Source organism: Carlito syrichta, unplaced genomic scaffold (assembly GCF_000164805.1).
Source record: "Carlito syrichta isolate Samal-C Ts95f unplaced genomic scaffold, Tarsius_syrichta-2.0.1 Scaffold282654, whole genome shotgun sequence".
NCBI classification, from domain to species: domain Eukaryota; kingdom Metazoa; phylum Chordata; class Mammalia; order Primates; family Tarsiidae; genus Carlito; species Carlito syrichta.
In genome coordinates this window covers 184450-206359 of record NW_007226750.1, presented here as the reverse complement: position 1 = coordinate 206359, position 21910 = coordinate 184450, and the positions used below count along the sequence as shown (strand labels likewise).

The 21910-nt window shown below is 36.6% G+C and overlaps 1 protein-coding gene across 1 annotated transcript in view; it reads right to left on the bottom strand.

Annotated features, from left to right (window-relative positions):
- PIGN (phosphatidylinositol glycan anchor biosynthesis class N) overlaps positions 1 to 21910 on the bottom strand; it is a 154649-nt gene that overhangs the window by 8692 nt on the left and 124047 nt on the right. Inside the window, exons 26-28 of the mRNA XM_008052575.2 lie at positions 21803 to 21876; positions 16491 to 16533; positions 14357 to 14409 (exon numbers count right to left, since the gene is read on the bottom strand). Of these exons, the coding sequence (XP_008050766.1) occupies positions 14357 to 14409; positions 16491 to 16533; positions 21803 to 21876 (170 nt within the window). The remainder of the gene's footprint in view (positions 1 to 14356; positions 14410 to 16490; positions 16534 to 21802; positions 21877 to 21910) is intronic.

The window sequence follows — 21910 nt, the reverse complement described above, 5'->3', positions numbered from 1 at the left end:
CCTCATCTCTACCATAAATCAAAAAATCAGCTGGGCGTGGTAGCGCATGCCTGTAATTCCAGCTACTTGGAAGGCTGAGGCGGAAGGATCGCCGGAGCCCATAGGTCAAGGCTGCGGTGGCCGGGAGCGGCCACTGCACTCCAGTCTGGGCGACAGAGTGAGACTCCAACTCAAAAAAAAAAAACAAAAAAACAAAAAACAAGCCAAAAGCTCTCCTAAGATCCTATAGCTCGCTACAGCACCCTCCTAATTTAAGGAATCTTACATGTGATATATCTAAAACCTAGCACCTAATTTCTCATGCTTTCCTTCATCAAGCTCACTCCTCCCAGTGTCTTTTCATCTCTGGAAATGATTTTACTGCTCACTCACTCAAGACAAACCTAGGAGTCACCCTAGATTATTTTTCTTCTCTCGGTATATCTAATTTATCAAAAAATTCTACTAACCTCTCAAAATATTTTCTAAGTCCAGCCTCTTGTCACCATTTTGAATTGCCACCCTCATCTAAGCAGCCATCCTATCCAGCTTAGAATACTGCAAAAGCCTCTTATCAATCTCCCTGCTTCCTCTCTTTATCCCTACAATATGTTCTTTATGCTGTGGCCAGAGTGTTGTTGCAAAAATGTGAAACAGATACAATCACTTCCTGTTTAACAGCCTAATGCTTCAACTTACACTTGGAATAAAGTCCTAATTTCTTACAGTGATCTTCAATGCCATAAATGATATCAAATGTCTATTTTCTGAACTATCTCCTGCCATGTTTCCCTTCACATTATTCTAGTTAAACTTACCGTCATGTTTTTAAAAGTATTTACTGACACGAGGAAATGGTTATTATAGAAACCCAACTTCAAAAAAAAGGAAGCCCTGTATGTGTTTGAACATACATTAAGGCTAAAAGGATATACGTCAACACGTTAAACAGTGGCCCGCTCTGATATTGAATTATGATTTATTTTTTCTTATGCTCTCAGTATTTTCTGTAATAAGTTTGTAACACATATGTGATGTTTATAATTTATGCTAGGTTTAGCCACAGGACTCTAAGGCTGATTTAGTAATGATTACCACAGAATTGTAAACTCTATTCTGTTTTTGAGACCTCAGAGGACGCTTCGAAATCTGTTACCAGTTCCTGAGATTAAAGTGTGCAATCCAATAAACTGGATATTATGGGCACAACTTCTTCAGGCCTTCTTCAGGGACTGAAGTAAGGAGTCAGAGGTGAGATGAGTGAGGGAGTGCAAACTATTCAACATGACATCTGAAGATCAAATCCAGGAAAGCTCAATTTGACCTTGGTTCCATGGGGAAACCGGGCAAGGAGGTGGGGGAAGAACAGTAAAATATTACACACTATGAAGAAGATACCAAAAGTGTGGTATAGCTTTGCAATGAAACATTATTCAACAACGAAAAGGAATACTATAGATGAATGTCAAAAAACATTACACTAAATGGAAGAAGTCATATATAAAAGATTATGTATTTTATGATTCTGTTTATATGACGTGTTTACAATAGGTTAATCTGTAGAGACAGAAAACAGATTTGCAGTTACCTGGGGCTTAGGATGGAAATGGGATAGACTGTAAAAAAGTATGGGAGTTTTTTTGGGTGATAGAAATATTCAAAAACTAGATTGTGGTGATGGTCATTCAATTCCACAAATGTGCTTAAAAATCACTAAAGAGATTTAAAACAATCATTTAAGTCATTTATAACCATAAAATAGATATGGTGTTATCTATGGTATGTGAATTATACCTCACTAAAGCTGCAAAAATAAAAAGAAAGAAAGAAAAGATTACATGCTAGCAAATTCCTGTTGTTGAATTTGGCTATCACTTGACTTATAAGTCAAGATATTACATGTGACTTGACCTGTAAACAAAAATGTTTTGCAAAACCAGTAAGTTACCTATTTTCAAATTTAATGTAAAAGCTATCTATAAAAGATAATCTGCAGATCACTCGTCTCCTTACAGTAGCCTGAAATTACTGACTCTTGGCTCATTCAAGCTAACATTATTGGAAGGAAACAGTTGTGAAGCTCATCATCTTCACACAGCGGGGCCATAAGGCATCCAGCTTGTGATACTTTGCAATAGTCAAGTCTTGGTGTCATCTCAGCATAGCAGAATGAAAGGAATATCAAATTTCAACTTGACATGAGTTCAGCTGTTCCCACTTTCCTCTAAGATTATTGTGACATCATCTAAAAGAGCAATTCTCAGGTGTACATGTGTAATGGTAATGGTGGGGGTGGGGGCGGGGAGGGCACACACCGAATTGCCAGAGGGTCTTTTCAACCTGTACAGTGGGGGATAAAAGACTGTATTTCCCAGGGTAATGGGCAACATATGAAGGTCATATCTATCAGATGTAGTGGGGAAGAAAAAGTTTGAAAATCCCTGATTTTAATAAAGCTTGGCATCCATTGTAAGAGTATAGATATTTTATGGTACTTATTGACTACATTTAGGATAGTAAAAATTATTGAATAAAATCATGAGTTTTCATTAGACCTAAAGAGAAATGATAAATACTTTTGTTGTCATTTATATTTTCAAAGCAATCGTGCATGTAAAAACAATTAAGTCCAGATGAACACTGTTATCAAATCAAACTGAAGCTCAATCAAACTGATGATCCTGACTCTATTCACCTCACTACAAATATATTTAGAAGTAATTTTAATTATTTGCTTTTATAGTTATGAAAATCACCACAAAGGAATTTTTCCCTAGTTTTAAAAATGCACTTTCTGTATGATATCTAAAAGGCAATACTGTATAAAGTTTATGACCTGCTATAAATGAAGATAAAGCGTAAAGACCAAAAGAAGAAAATACTAAATGAGCTCTGTCAGCTGAACACAGTTTATGGCCTAGGCAGGATATTTTTCACATGACTGTTAAAAGTTTACTTGATGACACAGGTTCTCAAGAGAAACACTGAACTTAACAACACTAGCTTCAGCTGAATATACTGACTGCAGTGTATTCCTTTCTGAGTCTCAATTTAGTTTTGGTAAAACCTGCTCTGAAGATGCATTTGAAACTGAGTCTCATACCACAAACAGATATACCATCTAATGCCCTAGCAAAACAATCTTTATGATTAAAGAAACTACTACTTATTTAACCTGAAAGTAATTGGTGACAGATCTTTCAAAAGTCTTTTGAAAACCCACTGTAAGTAATCTCAACAACACGGTTAACATTACAGATACAAGCTAGACTACATTCATGGGACTAGTCAGCTCCTTCTCCTCTCTAAAATTCTAGGATAGATTCTTACCATTTCAATATTCATAAAGCATTAAATAGTGAAGACAAAGGACAACATCCCATGCCTGTAATAACAGGCATGCAATGCCCGAAGTTATTAACTATATCACTAACACAAAGGATTTTAAAAATATAATTTGTCACAAAGGGAAATCACTGCAGGAGTACAATTCGGATAACCCTGGTACCCATTACGGAAACTCTGCTGGTAAGTTTAATAATATCAGCAACATAGGACTGGACGTATTGGCTCACATCTGTAATCTCAGCACGTTGGGAGGCTGAGGTGACAAGATCTCTTGAGTCCAGGAGTTCAAGACCAGCCTAGGCAACATAGCAAGATCTCGTCCAAAACTTAGCCAGGCATAATGGTGCATGCCTGTAGTCCCAGCTACTTGGGAGGCTTAAGGTGAAAGGATCGTCTGAGCCCAGGAGGTTGAGACTGTGTTGACCTGTGATTGTGCCACTGCACCACAGCGTGGGTAACAGAGTGAGATCCGACTCATAATAATAATAATAATGATAGTAATAATAATAATAATAATAGCAACACGACAAGAAACAGCTCAGCTTTTCAAATATATCTTTACATAAGAATAATTAGAAACCCCAAACTTAAAAGCAACATTCTCACAAAATAGAAAGCAGAAAATGTACAATAATCAAGTTTTGATACATGAACCCTGTATCATGGTGCTTTCATTTTGTATCTTGAAGTATGTTTTCCCCTAACCACCCCATCCCTTTTCTAGCAATAAATTAGATGTTTATGCAGCTGCATAAACCCCTCCTGCTCATCAGGCCAATACCATATGGTTCACTGAGGCAGTATATGCCATTAGTGCTTTATAGGCTACAAAGAAGATTTTAGAATCCTCGCTTTCCAGAAAAAGCAGCAACAATAAAAACCTCTCATTGCAGGATCAATCAGGGGCAATTCCACTTTGAAAGCCTAACTTTACTAACTCAAATTTCATTTTTGTCTCTCCATCCTGACCCCACTTCTCTAAATCCCCTCCCCTCTGCAGTCATCTTCCTTTTTTAATGAGAGCATCTTTGGGGTGATATAATAAGAGAAAAACAAGGCAAACAGAACATGGAGATATTTCAGCAGGAATGACCAAGATAATATGTGGGAAATTTATGTAGATCAGACCAGTGTCCTCAGCCTGACAAACAGAACTAAGATCTGTGGTTTTTTATACCTGCCTTCTAGAAGTCAGTCAGAGCAACCACCCATTTAACCTATAGGAATTAGATTCCTGATGATGAGATACACTAGGGTTTAATGTAGCTAATTAACTAGCTATGCTTTTATCATCTTCTTGTCCACTTTGGATTTTTAACGTTGTATGGATGGGGTCTATATAGATGTAATGATTATACCAGGACAAAAGGCATAAACCAGGAATGTCCCAGGTAAATCAGGACACATGATCACCGTGCTATGTATAGGGCAGCTCTCATTATAAAAATACTATGAGCACAAAATAGTTGTACAGCATATATTTTACCATGTATAACATTAGTTATATAATATTTCAATATGCATACATAAATAATTTATAGTACTGAAACATAAAGTTATTTATGAAAAACACTATTTTTCTCATGGCTGGTGCTGCAGAGTGGGGGTCAGCAGTGCAGCCTCAGCCTACAAGTGCTAATATGTCATTCTGTTCCCCTTGGTTGGAGCGAAGCTCGTTGTTTGTTTTATGATTTTGCCATTATTTTGTGCTCTTTATGACTATGTTTAGAAATGCAAGAAATAGGGTTGGAGGCACCACGCAAGTACCAAAAGGAACATCACGCTGGATGTCAAATGCAAGTTTTGAAATGGCTCTTTTAAAATGTATCAAGTAGACACAGGTAACAAAAGTAAAATTGAATAAATTAGACTATATCAAAATGGAAAAAAATCCTGTGACTCAAAGGAGACAATCCACAAAGTGAAAAGGCAATTTTAGAAGGGGAGAAAATATTTGCAAATCATATATCTGATAAGAGGTTAATATCCAGAATATATAAAGAATCCCTACAAAGCAACAACAAATAACTCAATTATAACATGGGGAAATAACTTGAATAGACACTTCCCCAAAGAAAATACACAAATGGTCAAAAGCATATTAAAAGATGCTCAATACAAGGTGCCTACAGTAGTCAAATTCACAGAGACAGAAAGGATGTGATGCTGATTTCCAGGAAGAGGATAATGGAGAGTTACTGTTTTTAATAGGTACAGAGTTCCTGTGATGCAAGATGAAAAAGGTCTGGGGATTGGTTGTACAACAATGTGAATATATGAACTACTGAAATATACATTTAAAAATGGTTAGGATAAAGAAAATTTTTATGCATATTTTATTACAATTTTCTAAAACAAAATAATTATCAAGGAGCAAGAGAGTAAAAATTGCCAATTTGAGTACTATTGTTGCAAAGTACTATCCCGTTGTGAAGCACCTTGCAATATCACTGCAGCCAGAAGGTCTAGCCTTGAAGGAAGGAAGCAATAAAAAACTTTGCCTGGAGGTACATAATGACTTCAGGGTATCCAAAGAGGACTGAAGACCAGTTGCCAAGGCATGCTGCCAGGAACATATAAGGACACATCGTAACAACCCTGCTGTGCTGACTCAGTTAGTGCCTCCATATCCAGGCACACATTCCACCCTACTCCACTACTCCATGGAATAAAAAAGGTAGTCCAGGTTCCTAACTCCTAGGCAATCACTTACTTGGGAAGAGACATCTAAAATATCGAAGCTCAATAAAACCAAAGAATATGGCTCCTCACTTAAATGCCAATAGAATATACATTGTAGCTCTGTTTTCAGGGTTCTCCAAGCTAAGCCTTCCAAAGGCCATTTTCCAGAAATTTCTTTATCCAAAACCTGTGGTTTCTGAAATCCAAATTATTTATCACACATCATATACATATGAATTCTCCTATGGCTTTGCTCATGTCTATTCTGTCGGTATAAAATACTCTTCCCAAACCTCTAAGTTTCCTAATTGAAATTATAAATTACTCAAGGCCCAGCTCAAATACCAGACTTTGCACAATGTTTTCTCAGTCACTGAATGCTTAAGTGAAGCAGCCTCCTTTCTGTGTGCTTATATATCTTAACCACATGCTGCCTTGTACTACAGTTATTATTGTGTCTCTCAACAGTTAGGCCATAATTTCTCTGAAAGCAGCGTCCATGTGTTAGAGTCATATACTTTCAGGACTGGAATGTCCCATTTAAGTTATACACGTACATCAGAACCTCCCATTCAGTGCTAAATTCCCTAAGTAATATCCTGATGAAGTAGCTATCTATCTCCAGAGATGGAACATCACCAAGTCTTAGGGCAAGCAACACTATTCATCTTTGGGTACTTGACGATGCTTGGGAATGCTTTATGCATGATGAGTGCTCAATATGTATTTTTTTCCCTGAAAAAAATGACCTGTATATTAAATGCATATATAATGCAAAAAATAAAACCTACCTATTCCACATTAATGTGCAATCATAGTCTTTCAGAGCTAGTTTCTTCTGTGTAAAATAGACATAATCATATTTCCTTCACATCATTTCATAAGAATTAATGAAATAACATAATTATGACTCCTAATACAGTGTATGTAATAAATTGTATCTTAATAGTAATTATCATTATCGGCAATTTAATACCTTTGTCAATAATCCTTAACTTTTCCCAGTCACTGCTGAACTTAATCTGGCTTTTTCCAGGTTAGGGTAGAAGTTTTTCTATGGTAAAACAATACAATCTCCCAAATAGTTTCTGGAAAGTTCTGGTGATCCCAAAGGGAGATAAGAAAGACATGATTGCATTAAATTACTTAAAAGTTTAACTTGACATTTCTAAAAAAATAAAACATTTTCCAGAATTTTCAAGACAAAAATGGTGCTTGACTTTAAACAAGCAACAGGACAGTCTTGGAAGGGGATGAAGTAACACCTTCAGGGTAAAGACAGACACAGGACTTGCAGAATAGATGAGATGCAGGAAGGTGGATAATAAAAGGCCAAAGGGGTTTTATCTTTCTCTCCTGCTTTCCCTCCTGTTGCCCTCCCTCTTTCCTTCTTTCCGTTACCTTCCCTTCTTTTTTTTTGTTTTTAAGAAACATTGTATTATTAGAGAAGTAGAGAAAGGAAAGAGAAGTTGTTCTTGGAATAGTCTGAAAGACTACAGGTAACAGAAAGGAAACTGGAAAACCAGTGTTGAATAGAATGGACCCCATGATGAACTAACAAGAGATGAGTTATTCAGTTTAGGAAACTCGAATAAGGAGGCAGAATGAATATAATTAGAAAGATCGGTTTATAGTTGTTGCTCAATAGGTAGTTGCTAAGTGAAAGAAAAAAAAAAACTTACGTCGGTCAGTAAATAGGAAAAAAAGTCATGAATTCAGGGCTCCAAGGCTGAGAAGAAACTTCCTCTACTTGAGTCCTGAGTATCAAGGTAATCAAGGTAAGTCAAAGGCAGCTGCAGTTGAGGAAAATTTCTGTTTAGGGGGGCTGCTTTCTGGGTGTCTTGTTTCCTCTCTACTCCTTGATTTTGCCCTGCATTCTCTATTATCCTTGTAAAAGTCCTTTTGGGTCATATGCCAAGCTTTAGAGTTTTATCAACATGATATTGCTGCAGGCTTTCTTTAACCACAGCTTTTAACTCTGCTACAACAGAGTCTTATTTATGTCACAAGGTCTTCCTCTCAACTACCAATGTGAGATTCACTACCTGTTCCATCTTCTGACATAAACAAGAAACTATTTTTTCAACCATGCAGTTGGCAGTACGTGCAAGAATGGGCAGTGACTGTCGGTAGCCTTCATGCCCTCATAACAGCATTCCCTCATCAGATATGCTGCTTTTAGGACCCGCTCAACCATTTATAGGTTCTGTGACTTGAGCAAGCCATAATCTCCTTAGGGCCACAGTGTCCTCATCTGTAAAATGGAGGTAGTAAATTGTCTATTGTGAAAAATAAGATTTACTTCACAGTGCTGTAATGAAGACCACAGGAAATAACATGTTAGCAGATATTGTAAATAAAGTAGCACAAGTGTTGGTATTTGTGGTGGAGGTATGCCTGGAGGCAATCAAGTTTGATCTTCTGTCTTACTTTGCCTTTAATCTAACATAGAGGGATTCCCTGGTCTCTGAACTGCCTTTAGCATGTCTTGTTAGGAGCTATCTCCCAAATAACCAATGGCTAGGTATGTGGCCTCTGTGTAGCAACACACAGCCTTGCTCTGACCTTGGGGGCAGCTCTCTGCCTCTACTCTACTCTGTGAATGAGCTCACTCCATTTGGGCCCCACACATTACCTTCAGAACTCCACTCTGATGGAGAATAATTAAAACTGATGTAACTAGGGACATTCACTCCTTCCAACCATAACGTTCCTCATGCTCGTTAGTAAAATAAATGAAAATAAAATCTCCCTCACAGGGAGGTGTGAGGGTATTCCCATGCAAATTATGACCTGTGTTTCGCTTCTCCTTTCTAATTAAGCTTGAAAGAGTGGCCTATACTTAGAACTTTACATCCTGACCTCCAATTTCATTTATGCATTTTCTCTTTAATTTTTATCAGAGCCATACATGAAGTACTAAAAAGGCAAAACAAAGAAGAAAGACTTATAATGAAAAAGCATCAGTCCCTCATTTCTTCTTAATCACTTTCAGGGCAATCACTCTACTTATCCTTTTAGATCCTCTAGTGGTTACCTGTCTAACATGAATTATCATCTTTATGTTGCTATTTATTGATGCATCAATTTAAAACATTTCTCAAGTCCCTGCTATGAAAGACAAGAATTTCACCTACGTATATTATGCCCTACTTATTTCAACTTTAGTTATTTTAGTTATTCTATTTTTCCTTATGAATCAACTTTGAGGTATAAATTACATGTGAGAACATGGAACCATTTTAAGTGTCCAGTTAGCTGAGTACTGACAAATGGTACACCCATGTAACCATCTCACGCCCAAAGGTTCCACATACCGTTTTCTGGCCAATCCTACCCAGTCCCAGATAACCACTGATCAATTTTCTGTAAGTATAGTTTTGCTTGTTCTAGAATTTTATATAAATGTAATTCACTAAATAATACTTATATACCTGGCTTCTTTCAACTCAATGGAAAGTTTCTGAGATTCATTCACATATATAAGTTCATCATTCATTCATTTACTTTTATTGGTAAGTAGTAGTCCATTGTATGGATATAGCATGGTTTGTTTATTCATTCATGTGCTGATAAACATTTGGGTTGTTTCCAGATTTTGGTTATTATGAATAAAGCTACTATAAAAATTCCTAAACAAGTCTTTCTGCATACATATGTTTCTCCTTCTCTTAGGTATGTATCTACACATTGAATTGCTAGGTCATAGGTTAGTGCGTATTTAACATTATACGGAAGTCTCTTTCCCGCTAGGATGGCTGCTGGTTAAGTTCTATGTACATGATAGAAATTGCTGTCATGTTTTAGGATGAGCAGGAGGGCTGCCTGACTCTGTCCTTTGGGCTGGAGGTAGGAGGAGGCTACAAATGCTGGACTGAGGAACAGCTTACTCTGAAGTGTAAGCATATAGCAATGAGATTCTCCCCAGGCCTTTTTGCAGTCTCTTTGGAGTGTCTTCTGGTTTTCCGCTGGGAGTAAAATGCCTGTAGCACTTTCTGCATGGGGAAGGAATGAAAGACTATGCAGAGTCTGCTGACACCAGCATTTGTTAGACAGACATGGAATTAACCTCTTCTCTCTCTGCTTCCTCACTCCTCCCTCCACATTACTGTCTGAGTCAAGAGTTTCTGGGGTTTTCTTTTCCTTTGACCATACCTGCCTTATATTGTGGACTGTTGCTTCTTTTCTCTGATTATCTATCTTCTGGAAATATACTGAATTTACACTTGCTGATGGTTCTTCTCTCAGTCTTTTCACTTTTGCTACGTTTGTTCATTTCATTTGGATCTCAGTAGAGGAGAAAAAAAACCAAACCTATCTTTGGTCTGCAAATCTCACCTGGAAAATGGTGATTCAGTACAGCAATCTGGTATCAAACACTACCACTGAAACTTCTCGAGTCAAGCTCATCAATGACCACTGCTGCTTAAACTAATGCACACTGTTATGTTTTTACTTGAACTTTCTGTCACGTCTGATACTGTGTGACCATCCTTCTTCCTGAAATGTTCACTTGATTTCCATAACACTGATCGCTCCAGTTTTCTCCTGCCTTCTGGCTACTTCTTTTTGTCTCTTTTCCACACTTTTTCTCTGATCTTCATCTTCTCTCACTGTACATGTTCTCCCTAATTCCTGTGGTCCAGTGTATTCTTCTAGACCCCATTCTTGCAGTGCTTAGAAGGCTCCTCCTCTGAGAAGCTTTCCTTTCTCCTGTAAGGCTGAGACAGGCACCCTAAGTGTCCCTAGAGTACATAAGGGACTACTCTAGAACTTCTCACATTGTTCCATATTGCCCATTCACGGTCCTGTTTCCTCCTCCAGACTTACATTCCCTGAGAGCCCAAGTCTATATTTCTCATTCCCAGTAACTTCCCTGACAGATAGCTGCTGCTCAATAAATATTCGCTGACTTGAATTGAGATCATCAATATGAAAAGGTGCTTTGTGTGTTACACATGCTATTACTGGTAACAATAGTAAAAGTTAGCCAGGCTTAGTGGCTCAGCCTGTAATCCCGCGCCTTTGGGAGGCTGAGGTGAGTGGATTGCCTGAGCCCGCGGGTTCGAGTCCCGCCTGGGCAGCGAGACCTCATCTCTACAATAAATCCAAAAATCAGCCGGGCAGGGTAGCGCATGCCTGTAATTCCAGCTAACTTGGAAGGCTGAGGTGGAAGGATCGCCGGAGTCCAGCAGGTCGAGGCTGCGGTGGCTGGGAGCGGCCACTGCACTCCAGTCCGGGCGACAGAGTGAGACTCCAACTCAAAAAAAAAAAAAAACCGAAAAAACAATAGTAAAAGCTTTTATTCTGAAGAAAAAATATGCCAGGTAAAGATAAAACTCATGGGCCACCCAAGTCCCAAGTCCCACCACTACACAGTACGTCCATGGGATAAACCTCAAGCTAATAAGAGAAAATCTGAAATTCTTAATTAGTGTAACAGAAATTAATTTATGTTTTCCATAAATTGATGATACACATTATGCTGTGAAAATTATGTCCATTTCGTTCCTTAGTAACTCTTTAAAATCAAACCAATATAGATTACTCTCATCAAAAACACCTCACACCCATGTTCACTGAAGCATTATTCACAATCACCAAAAGGCAGAAGCAACTTAAGTATCCAGTGACAGATAAACGAATAAGCAAAATGTGGTATGTATATATATATATATATATATATATATATATATACAGTGGAATAGTCAGCCTTTAAAAAAAAGGAAATTCTGACACATGTTACAACATGAATGAACCTTGGGTATGTTCTACCAAGTGAAATAAGTCAGTCACAAAAAAGACAAATACTGTATAATTCCACTTACATGAGAATAGTCAAATTCCCAGAAACAAAAAAGTAGAATGCAAAGTTACTGATTAATGTTCAGAGCTTTAGTTTTGTAAATTAGAAAGAGTTCTGAAGATAGGTGGTAGTGACAGTTGCACAACCATGTCAATGTACTTAATGCCACTGGACTATATACTTAAAAATGATTATAATGGTAAATTCTGTCATGTGTATCTTACTACAATTTAAAATATAAAGTCTCACATACAATATGTCATGTTTTCTCAGAATATTTTCCAAACAAATAAAATTCTAACCTATACCTGAAATGAAAATAAAGTAATCAAATTATAGAGACGTAAAGAGAAGTACATCAGATACATGAAAGATTATGGAGGATAAAAAACAACTATAGAATGATAGCAACAATAATAATAGCTTTTACTGAAAGCTTTTCTCAAAGAAAAGAAATTTAACAGATTGTGGCACTATACTACATGCTTTACATGAATTCATTCATTCAAAATGACTATAAGAGAAAGGGAGGGCTTAGAGAGATTAAGTCACTTCCAATGGTCTCACAGCTAAAAAATGGCCGAAATGGGATTCAAACCCACGTGCTCTGGTAAAAATTCCATGTTCTGACCTAATATATGCCTGGACACTGGGATGAGAGGGCTGGTGAGAAGAAGATGACATCAAAACTTTCCCTAAGTTTTCAAATTTAAGAGACAAATGAAAACAAAGCAAATGATTGACAAAGTACCTTTTATGTGCCAGGCACACATGGCATGTAAGAGATTCAAATCAGATCCCGGATCTGAGGGAATCCAGTATATTGGGAGAGGCAGATATGCACAGAAATAATAAGGTAGTCCAAGCTTGGAGCTGCCTAAGAGGTCTAAACTGAGGAGAGCAAGTCTAACATAGAGTATCTTATGCAAATCTACACAATCCTGGCAATAAAGAGTGCTGAATAAATACTGACTAAATGAAATAAAATCAGTGTATAGAAATAAGTTCTGTCTCAGGACGCATTTGGTGGGGGGAAGGCAAAAGGATCAACTTTGCTTTTTTTGTCTCAAAGAGAAGAAATTTAACAGATTATAGCAATCATTAACATTCAAATCATATTAAAGAAAAAACTGACTTTTTATTCAGGTTATACTTAAATAATAATGTTATAAGTATCACATGTTAAGTGTTACCATAGTAAAGATTTTGAGACAGATAGTGATTACATGAAATTTAAACCACCGCATAAAATTCATACTGCAACTTGAATAGCCTTATTTTTCTAAACAGAGACTGAGAGATTAAAAAATCACATAAGGACACTGAAGTAATCTACTTTGAAACTCTAGATTCAAGTAGTTTCACTTACATCTTCTGCTGCCCTTCAGTTCTCTCCGGACTTAACATCTACCCTCCTTCCCACAGCATACCAAGAAAACACTTATTGGCGTGTTTATGTCAACAATTGAAGAGACATATCTCGTTTCCAGAAGCTTAAAATAATTGCTACCTGCTTACCTCAAAATCACATCAGCACCTTCTATACTAAGATACTAAGGCCCCCCCACTGCAGTCTTAATAACTGCTACGTGAGTGCAGTCATGCACTTATGACAACATTTCGGTCAAGGATGGATCGTATATATAACAGTGTTCCCATAAGGTTATGCTGGAGCTGAACAATTCCTATCGCCTACTGACGTTACAGCCACCATAAATGTCATCACAGTGCAACGTGCTACTCAGGTATTTGTGGTGATACTGCTGTAAACAAACCTACTGTGCTACTTATCATATAAAAGTTTAGCATAGACAATTATGTATAGTATGTAATACTTGATAATGATAATAAACTACAATATGTTACTGGTTTCTGTATTTACTATACTTTTTATTGTTATTTTAAGGTATACTCCTTTTACTTATTAAAAAAAGTTATCTGTAAAACAGCTTCAGGCAGGTCCTACAGGAGGCATTTCATGAGAAGTCAATGTTATCACAGGAGATAACAGTTCCGTGTGTGTTACTGCCCCTGAAGACCTTCCAGAGGGACAAGATGTGGAGGTGGAAGACAGTGATACTGATGATCCTGACCCTCTGTAGGTCCAAGGTAATGTGGGTGTTTGCATCTTTGTTTTTAACAAAAAAGTTTAAAAGTAAAAAAAAAAATTTTTGCAAAGCAAAAAGTTGATAGAACAAGGATATAAAGAAAAAATATTTTTGTACAGCTATACAAAATGTTTGTGTTTTAAACTGTGTTCCTACAAAAGAGTCAAAGAGGTGAAAAAAAGTAACAGTTTATAAAGCAAAAAAGTTATAGTAAGCTAAGATTAATTTATTATTGAAGAGAGAAAAAGTTTTTTAAAAATAAATTTAGAGTAGCATAAGTGTATGGCCCACATCCTAGATGCATAGTAGGCTATACCATCTAGGTTTGTGTGAGTACACACTATTATGTTCACACAGCAAAGAAATCACCAAAAGACACATATCTCAGAACATATCTCCACTGTTAAGCACTGTGTGACTGTATATACTATACCTTGTTCCAATATCAAGCCAGCTGCCATAATCCTTGACCAAGAAGAAAAAATGCTGTAAAATAAAATGAAATATGGCTCCATTAAAAACAAAACTATTTAGGTCCCCAAACAAGGTCATTTTAGGACAATATATTTCAGATTTCTGACCTTTCAGAACTACTATCTGACTGGAATCAGCAAAAATATGCCCTTTACTGAAATGTTTGTGTGGATTAAAATGAGCAATAATCTAAAAGTCAGAAACAGAATTATCGTTCAATCAAATGAACACAAAAGTGGCATTTGTAAATAACCAGAAATAGAAAAAACCAACTTTATTTAATAAGATACTGAATACCAAAGATGTCATTGGAAAGAAGCTGTATCATTCATTCATCAAGAAATACATACTGACTGCCTACCATGTGCTAATTATTGTGTTAGGTCCTGAAGATAAACTCTCCCTCACAAAGCATGTAATCTAGTAAATGAGTCAGTCAAACTATCAGGTGTGTGTGAGAGAGACAGAGTGATGAATGTTACCACTCGAAAATACAAGCAATTATGGGAGTACAGAGGAAGGAATATTATTCTGACTGGGGTAGAAAGGAAAGCATCTACTGTAAGGTTAAATCTAAGTGAAAAGCAGGAGTTCCATGAAAGACAGGGTAGCGAGACAGAAGTTTCTGGCAAAAAGAACAGCCTATATAAACATCAAGAGTTCAGACAGAGCTTGGTAGGTTCAAAGTAATGTTGGTATAGAAAACAGTATGGAGAGGTGACAGTTGACATCACGTCAAGTAAGCAGAAGCTAGATCACAAATGGCTTTGCAAGTTAAATGAAAACATCTGATTTTTTAATATAAAATCAATAAAATAATTTCAATTCTCTTCTACTGACATGTCTCATTCTATATTTGCCACTTTGTGAGCAAAACCAAAACCTGATTTGTTTCTCGCTTTATGTGTGGTCAACTTCAGAAATATATTGGACAGACAGTTCAACACAATATAAAAATGCTCTCATCTAAATCAACTGACTAAGAATCTGATATGTGAAGTTACCCTTATTGGTGTCTCTAGTCACTTTTAGCAAGGGGTATTATATAGTGAAGAATTAATCTTACCCAACAAGAGCTCTTGCCTTTGTTCTCAGCTACTGGGAGGTGATTTCTAGGCCCTTGGAATACCATGCCCGATAGAATTATTCTTCCTGGGGCCTTGACCACCCAACTGTTTAACAATGCTATTTATGACTGTGGCTTTGGCCCATGTGGTATCAGTTCTACTCCAGGAAAGACTTAAGATGAAAGGTCCGTCATGTAGGTATTATGTGATCAAGCCCCAATAAAAAGCAAGGACACAAAAGCTCAGGTAAGCCTGGTTGGTTATTCTGTGCGTATTGTTGCACATCGATACTGGAAGAGTAATGCTGTCCTGACTCCACAGGGAGAAGGCAACAGAAGCTCTGTGGGTGGTGCCCTCCTAGACTCTACCCTACGTGTCCTATTATTTTAAAATGCATCAATAATATGATGGCAATAAACCATCACTGTGAATACAACAACATTCAGTGAGTTTTGTGAATCCTTTCAGTGGATTACTGAAGCTGAGGGTGGTTTGGGGAACCCCCTGACTTGCAGACATAAAATAGGTTCCTCTTTTTGCTAATACACGATATACAAGAGGCCCACCTATACGTGCCCCATCAGTACTCCTTTATTATAGCTGCATTTTGGTAACATCTTCCCAATCGAGAAGTTGTATTTCCTTTCTCCTGCCTTCCTTTTCTCCTCCCTCTCTTTCTGCCTTTTTAATCTGAGAGAAGGGTTAAAAAAAACCCAACATTTCAATAAGAAAACAATGTATTATCTAAACCTGGAGTTAGCTTTTGCTGTTAACTTCCTTTGAAAAATTCATTTCAGAGTCAAAGCAGTAGATTCGAATAAATCAAGTAATAAGACTTTGGGCACCTTAAGAAGATTACTCTTACTGCATAATAATTAATATAAAAAGAAAGTAATTTATATGTGTAAATTATGCCGGCATTCACATCTCAAAATCTAAAGATTTCACATACAGAAATGCATTCATATTTCTCTTGATTAAACTAACTCCATTTAGCTTTATACTGATTATCTAATAATGCCTTACCAAAGCCATAATGTCTGACATGACGAGAACAATGAGAAAGAGACTGGAAAAAAGAAATAAAGAGAAATTACATATAATGCAAGAAGCACATTTTTCAAGCACATTAAAATTCAAGTGAGAATAATCAAATAACCCAATATTCTGTTAATACTTTTGCTTCTGAAAGTGTTACTTGCGATAAGAGTTCTTTTTATATTACCATGGGTAACTATCCCATAGTGATGAGCAGGTCTTAAAAAATGTTATTGAACATTGGATATTTATTTCAGTGAAATGAATGAAACATGAATTATGCTTTTTAAAATTAAACTTTCAAATAATTGTGGTCTCACATCCAACTGCAAGAAGTAATACAGAATGATCCCCTATAACCTTTACCCGGTCTTCCCCAATGGGAATATCTTGCAAACCATGGTAGGATATCACAACCAGCTAGTAAGTCAGTTGACTTCTAACAGCAAGTCTGGCTCCAGAGACTGAGCTCTTAGCCGTTCTGCACACTGCCTTCCCATGGCTCTACTGACCCTCAAGAGCCTTCAGCGTCTTCATCATGTTCCTCTGAATGTGTCTCTTGTTTATTCATATATTGTTCAAATGTGAAGGCATAAATGTCACATACTACCCCATATTCATGGTAATCTAATATATAGTTGGATAGGGTTACCACTCTCCTTGCCCTGGATAAAATAATCCTACTAAAGGCAGGTTAGTTTTTAACGGTATTATTTGATCTCCAGGTTGTCTTAAAGATACTGATTACTAAAAGCCTGTAAGTTTACCTCATAAATACACTTTGATTCAAGAAATAAATACCTGTTATTGGGTTTTTTATCAATTGATAATAAATGTTACTTATCATCACCACTAACCTACTGTGATTGTTGACAGCAATAGATTCTGCTTTCAGTCTTATCCTCCTAAAGTTATTATCCATGTAACAGAAAGAGGAGCCTTCAAAACCTTCCAATGGCTTCTTTCCACGAATGGAATAACTCTGAAGTTCTATCTCAGGCCTAAATGGCCCCATATGATCTGCCCCTGTCAACCTCTTCAACCTTATTTCCTACAATTCTTCTGCGAGCACACTCTGCTGGCCTTCTTGCTGTTCTTTGAATACATGAAGCATGTTTTCAACTCTTGCTCTTTGTATGTTCCTCCCCCTACACCTGCAATGCTCTTTACTCACATAATTTCATGGTTCACTCTGTGTTTACTCAGGTTTCTGCTTTCATGCCTTCTCCTTAGAGAGATCTTCCTAGATCACTCCATTTTCCCCCCTGAGATTTAATACTACCTGAAATCTTATTACAAGCATTTTATTTTATTTTTCACCCTGAGTAGATGGTAAGCTCTGAATAAATACCCTAATGTATCACCAGTGGATAGTACAGTGCATGGAAATGATAGAAACTCAAAATATATGTGTTCCATGAATGGTAGTAGTAAACAGCCTAAAATATAATTGAAAACGGCTAATACTACACATTGAGAAATTCCTTTTAGATATAAGACTGACTTTAGGTTTCATAGAAAACTAAAAAAACTTGACCCAGGAAAAATTAGACTTGGTAGAAACCACACCAAATAACACTGTAGAAGCTAAAACCACACAGAATAAAATCTGTAACGGACAAAATAATGATGGAAGAAGCAAATCTTGACAATTACCAGATTTATATCTGATCTAGATGTGTTAGACCTGGCAGTGCTAGTAAACATAAAAGAAAAAACACACACCGGCAGGAGCTAAACTTCTTAGAATTTAAAAATAAATAAAAAATAAATAAACCAAAGTTTACTTGTGATTTTTTTTTAAAAACAGGGTCTCACTTTGTTGTCCAGGCTGGAAGTACATTGAACTCCTGGGTTCAAGGAATTCTCCCACTTCTGCCTCCCAAGTAATCTTCACTTTCACTTGAGAGGCAGAAAGAAGTGGGAGGATCCCTTGAGCCCAGGAGTTCAAGACTGCAATGAGCATGAATATGAATATATATATATATATATATATACACACACACACATATACATATAATTTAATCAAACATAGACCTGAAAAATAATCCCTTTCAGATCTTATTTGATTGGCTGTTGAATACTTCTGTAATCTTAAAACTGTCTTCTCTTTCTCAGCTGCCTTCTAATACTGTCTTGTGTTTTGCTGCATTCTGAAAGTGACAAAGATCTCCATGGTCCCTATCATCTCATACCGTGGAATGAACTGGCCCCATTTGTAGAGACAGGGTCTCGCTAGGTTGCCCAGGCTGGTCTCGAACTCCTGGCCTCAAGCAATCTTCCTATCTTGGCCTCCCAAAGCACTGAAAGCACAGGTATGAGCCATTGCACCTGATCTTTTTATGAAAATTAAGTAAAAATTAATTGACTTTAATTTTAAAAATTTTAATAAATTAAAAATCAAGATGGAAATATTTAGAAATAGTTTCATTTTACTTCATATAAATTAATAAGGATTAAACTGGTGAAATAGAGCTTCCACTGGAACATACTCTCTCAGTAAAAGTTAGTCGATCTTATAGTAATTCTGATTCAAATCTGGATTCCTAAATATGGAAGCATATCATCCTGGAGATAAAAATGTTCATCAGAACAAATGGTATATTCAAAATGATAGTCAAAGTACATTCACTTCAATTAGTACAGGGCACCAGAAAACTAGCTTTTTGGCTTCTAGAGCACCCTGTTGACAATTGAAGGCCCAAGTGTGTGTGTGTGTGTTTGTTTTTTGTTTTTGTAGTTGCTGCTGTGTAACCAGGGGTCTCATATAGTTGACTATTTAATCAAACACAGAGCTGAAAAATCATTCCTTTCAGATCCTGTTTGGTTGGTTGCTGAATACTTCTGTACCACTAAAACTGTCTTCTCTTTCTCAATCGCCTTTTAATATATTCTCTTACAATCTGCTGTATTATGAAGGTGAGAAAGGTCTCCAGAGTCCAGGTCATCTCATACTGTGAAATGGACTGGTTCCAACTGTAAAGACTTTTGGCAGGTTATTTCACACTCCCACCCCAATCCACAACTCCCTTTTCTCTAACCACTTTCCAGTTTAGAATGGATATGTGTCAGCCAGTGAGACATAATCAGAAATCTACTAGAAGGGGAGCTTGGGGAGACGCTGCTGCCCTGACAGAAAGGGAGAATCAGCTGGCATAGCTCTCTTCTTTTTTCTTCCTTAGTCCTTTTCCCTTCTTTCTATCTGAATGGCAGATGAGATTCATGGACGCATGAAGAGAAAAACATGAAGATAAAAGCAATACTCTAAGAATGGGAGAGCAGAAAACTAGGGTTGACGATGGATCATATAGCCTGGGCTGCCAACCTCCAGACTCCAAGCTAGGTGAGACACACAAACCCCTACTTCTCTCAGTTACTGTTAGCTAGATTCTCATTGCTTACAGACAAAAGCATTCTTAACAGATCAACCGTCAGGTAATCTTCATCCCCAGATACTACCTTTTAGTGGTCTCTACCCAAAATGTATAAGACTTTGTTGATGAACCCAGTTATCAAGACTGATAAAGTAGGTAAATTATTAATAATTAGAAAAGTAAATTTCAAGTCATGCAAAATAAAATAATGCTACCACAGCTTTCCTACTTCCCCTCTGTTCAATACCCATTTTAAGGAAGGAGTCAGAAGAAAAGAAATCATCTCACTGGTTTGTTACATTGAACTCATCCTCGGCATTATGGATCCAATAAACTAGTTATTAGTATGAACCCCATCCCCACCTTAACCCCTAAGCTTCCCTGAGTTGTAAGAAAAGACTTACCAACATAAATAATGAGCTTGTAAAAATGTGAACAGAAAGGAGACATGATATCAGTGATACCTGGCAAGTGAATACAGCAAGTAAAGATGAATGGTTTGTGTGATGGATTAATGAATGGTTTGTGTGATGGATTAAACAAACAAACAGGAGGAGAAACTAGTTTTCAATAGGAAGAAAGGGCATCACTGGGTTCAACATGGGACATTAAGTTTGAGAAGTCATCCAGGAAATGTCAGTGATATGTAAAGGTTTAAAGGTCAAGAAAGACTTTCATAAAGTCTTCACAAACTCAGTTTTGCTAACCTTGCCTCAGTTATCTCCCATTGTGTTTAGTTTGTCATTGCACTCATCTCAAGATAGAATTACTATCCACACACACACATATACAGGTACAGGTACACACAGACAGACACACACACACACACACACACACACACACATACACAACTTTGATGAGTCTTCTATTTTTTTATTCCATGCCTTCAGCTCTTCTTATTTATTAATTAAAATCCCTTGTAAAAAATTCATCTACTAAGAAAGATGCAAAAAGTACATGTCATTCACCATTCTTTTAATTGCATCTAAGTAACTATCTTTTATGAGATATTGATAAGCCATAAATGCTTTCAATATTAAATTCATGTAAATATTCTGTAAAAATATACTAAATGAAACTAGGAATGAGATTTCTACTATTCTTAAACAGTAGAAGAAATATGTTTTAATGGCATATGCATAATAATATGCTAAACCCAGTTCTAGCTTAAACTCATCAAGAACATGCAAATTTCAGCTAATATTAGTTATTTCTTTCAGCATTGACTATGCTAGCTTGATTCAAGAATAACAAAACTGCTAGGAAGCTTCATATTTATATCAAGTGTTTTCCAGAGTCCCTGTGCTGATGAGGACATTTTATTCGTTAAAAAATGCAAATGGTTGAGTTGACAGCTTCTCTTCCAAAGTCGTGATTGCCTAAGACTGACTACTCCAGAAATTCCTCAAAACTCAGAAACAATACTTCCCACTCCAGTTGTCAAACGTGTAGAAATCAAGACTGACAAACTAAGTATATTATTGACATTAGAAAAGTTAATTTTAAACCATATACAATGAAATAATGTTAACAGATTTGTCTAATAAATATTTAAGAAAGAAGCCAAAATAAAAGTTAGAATGATATTTTTTGTAGGCACAGTTATAACTATACCAAAAGTAATTAACTACAATAATTTAATATTTATGTTTTACTGTTTTCTAGGGAGGTTCTTCACTAGCTTGAATAATATTGCAATAACATTTTATTGCTGAGAAAGCATATTCATCTGCTAGAGGCCCTGATCAACCAACTTCCTCTAATGACAATGAAATTCTGATTACAAGGGTGAAATATTTCTCATTTTTGCAATAAACAATCTCTGTTACAGTGCCTTACTAGCAATCACATGAAATATCTTTAAATGTTTACTCTCATTTCCTAAAAATGGGCAAATCAAATGCTTCTTAAACTAATTAATCTTACCTTTTTGATGATAACTGAGTAGTTAATTGAACTGCTTCAAAAGCACACATAACAAGAACAAAGGGGATTAAAATCTGTTTAAAAGACAATAAATGATGCTATGGGTAA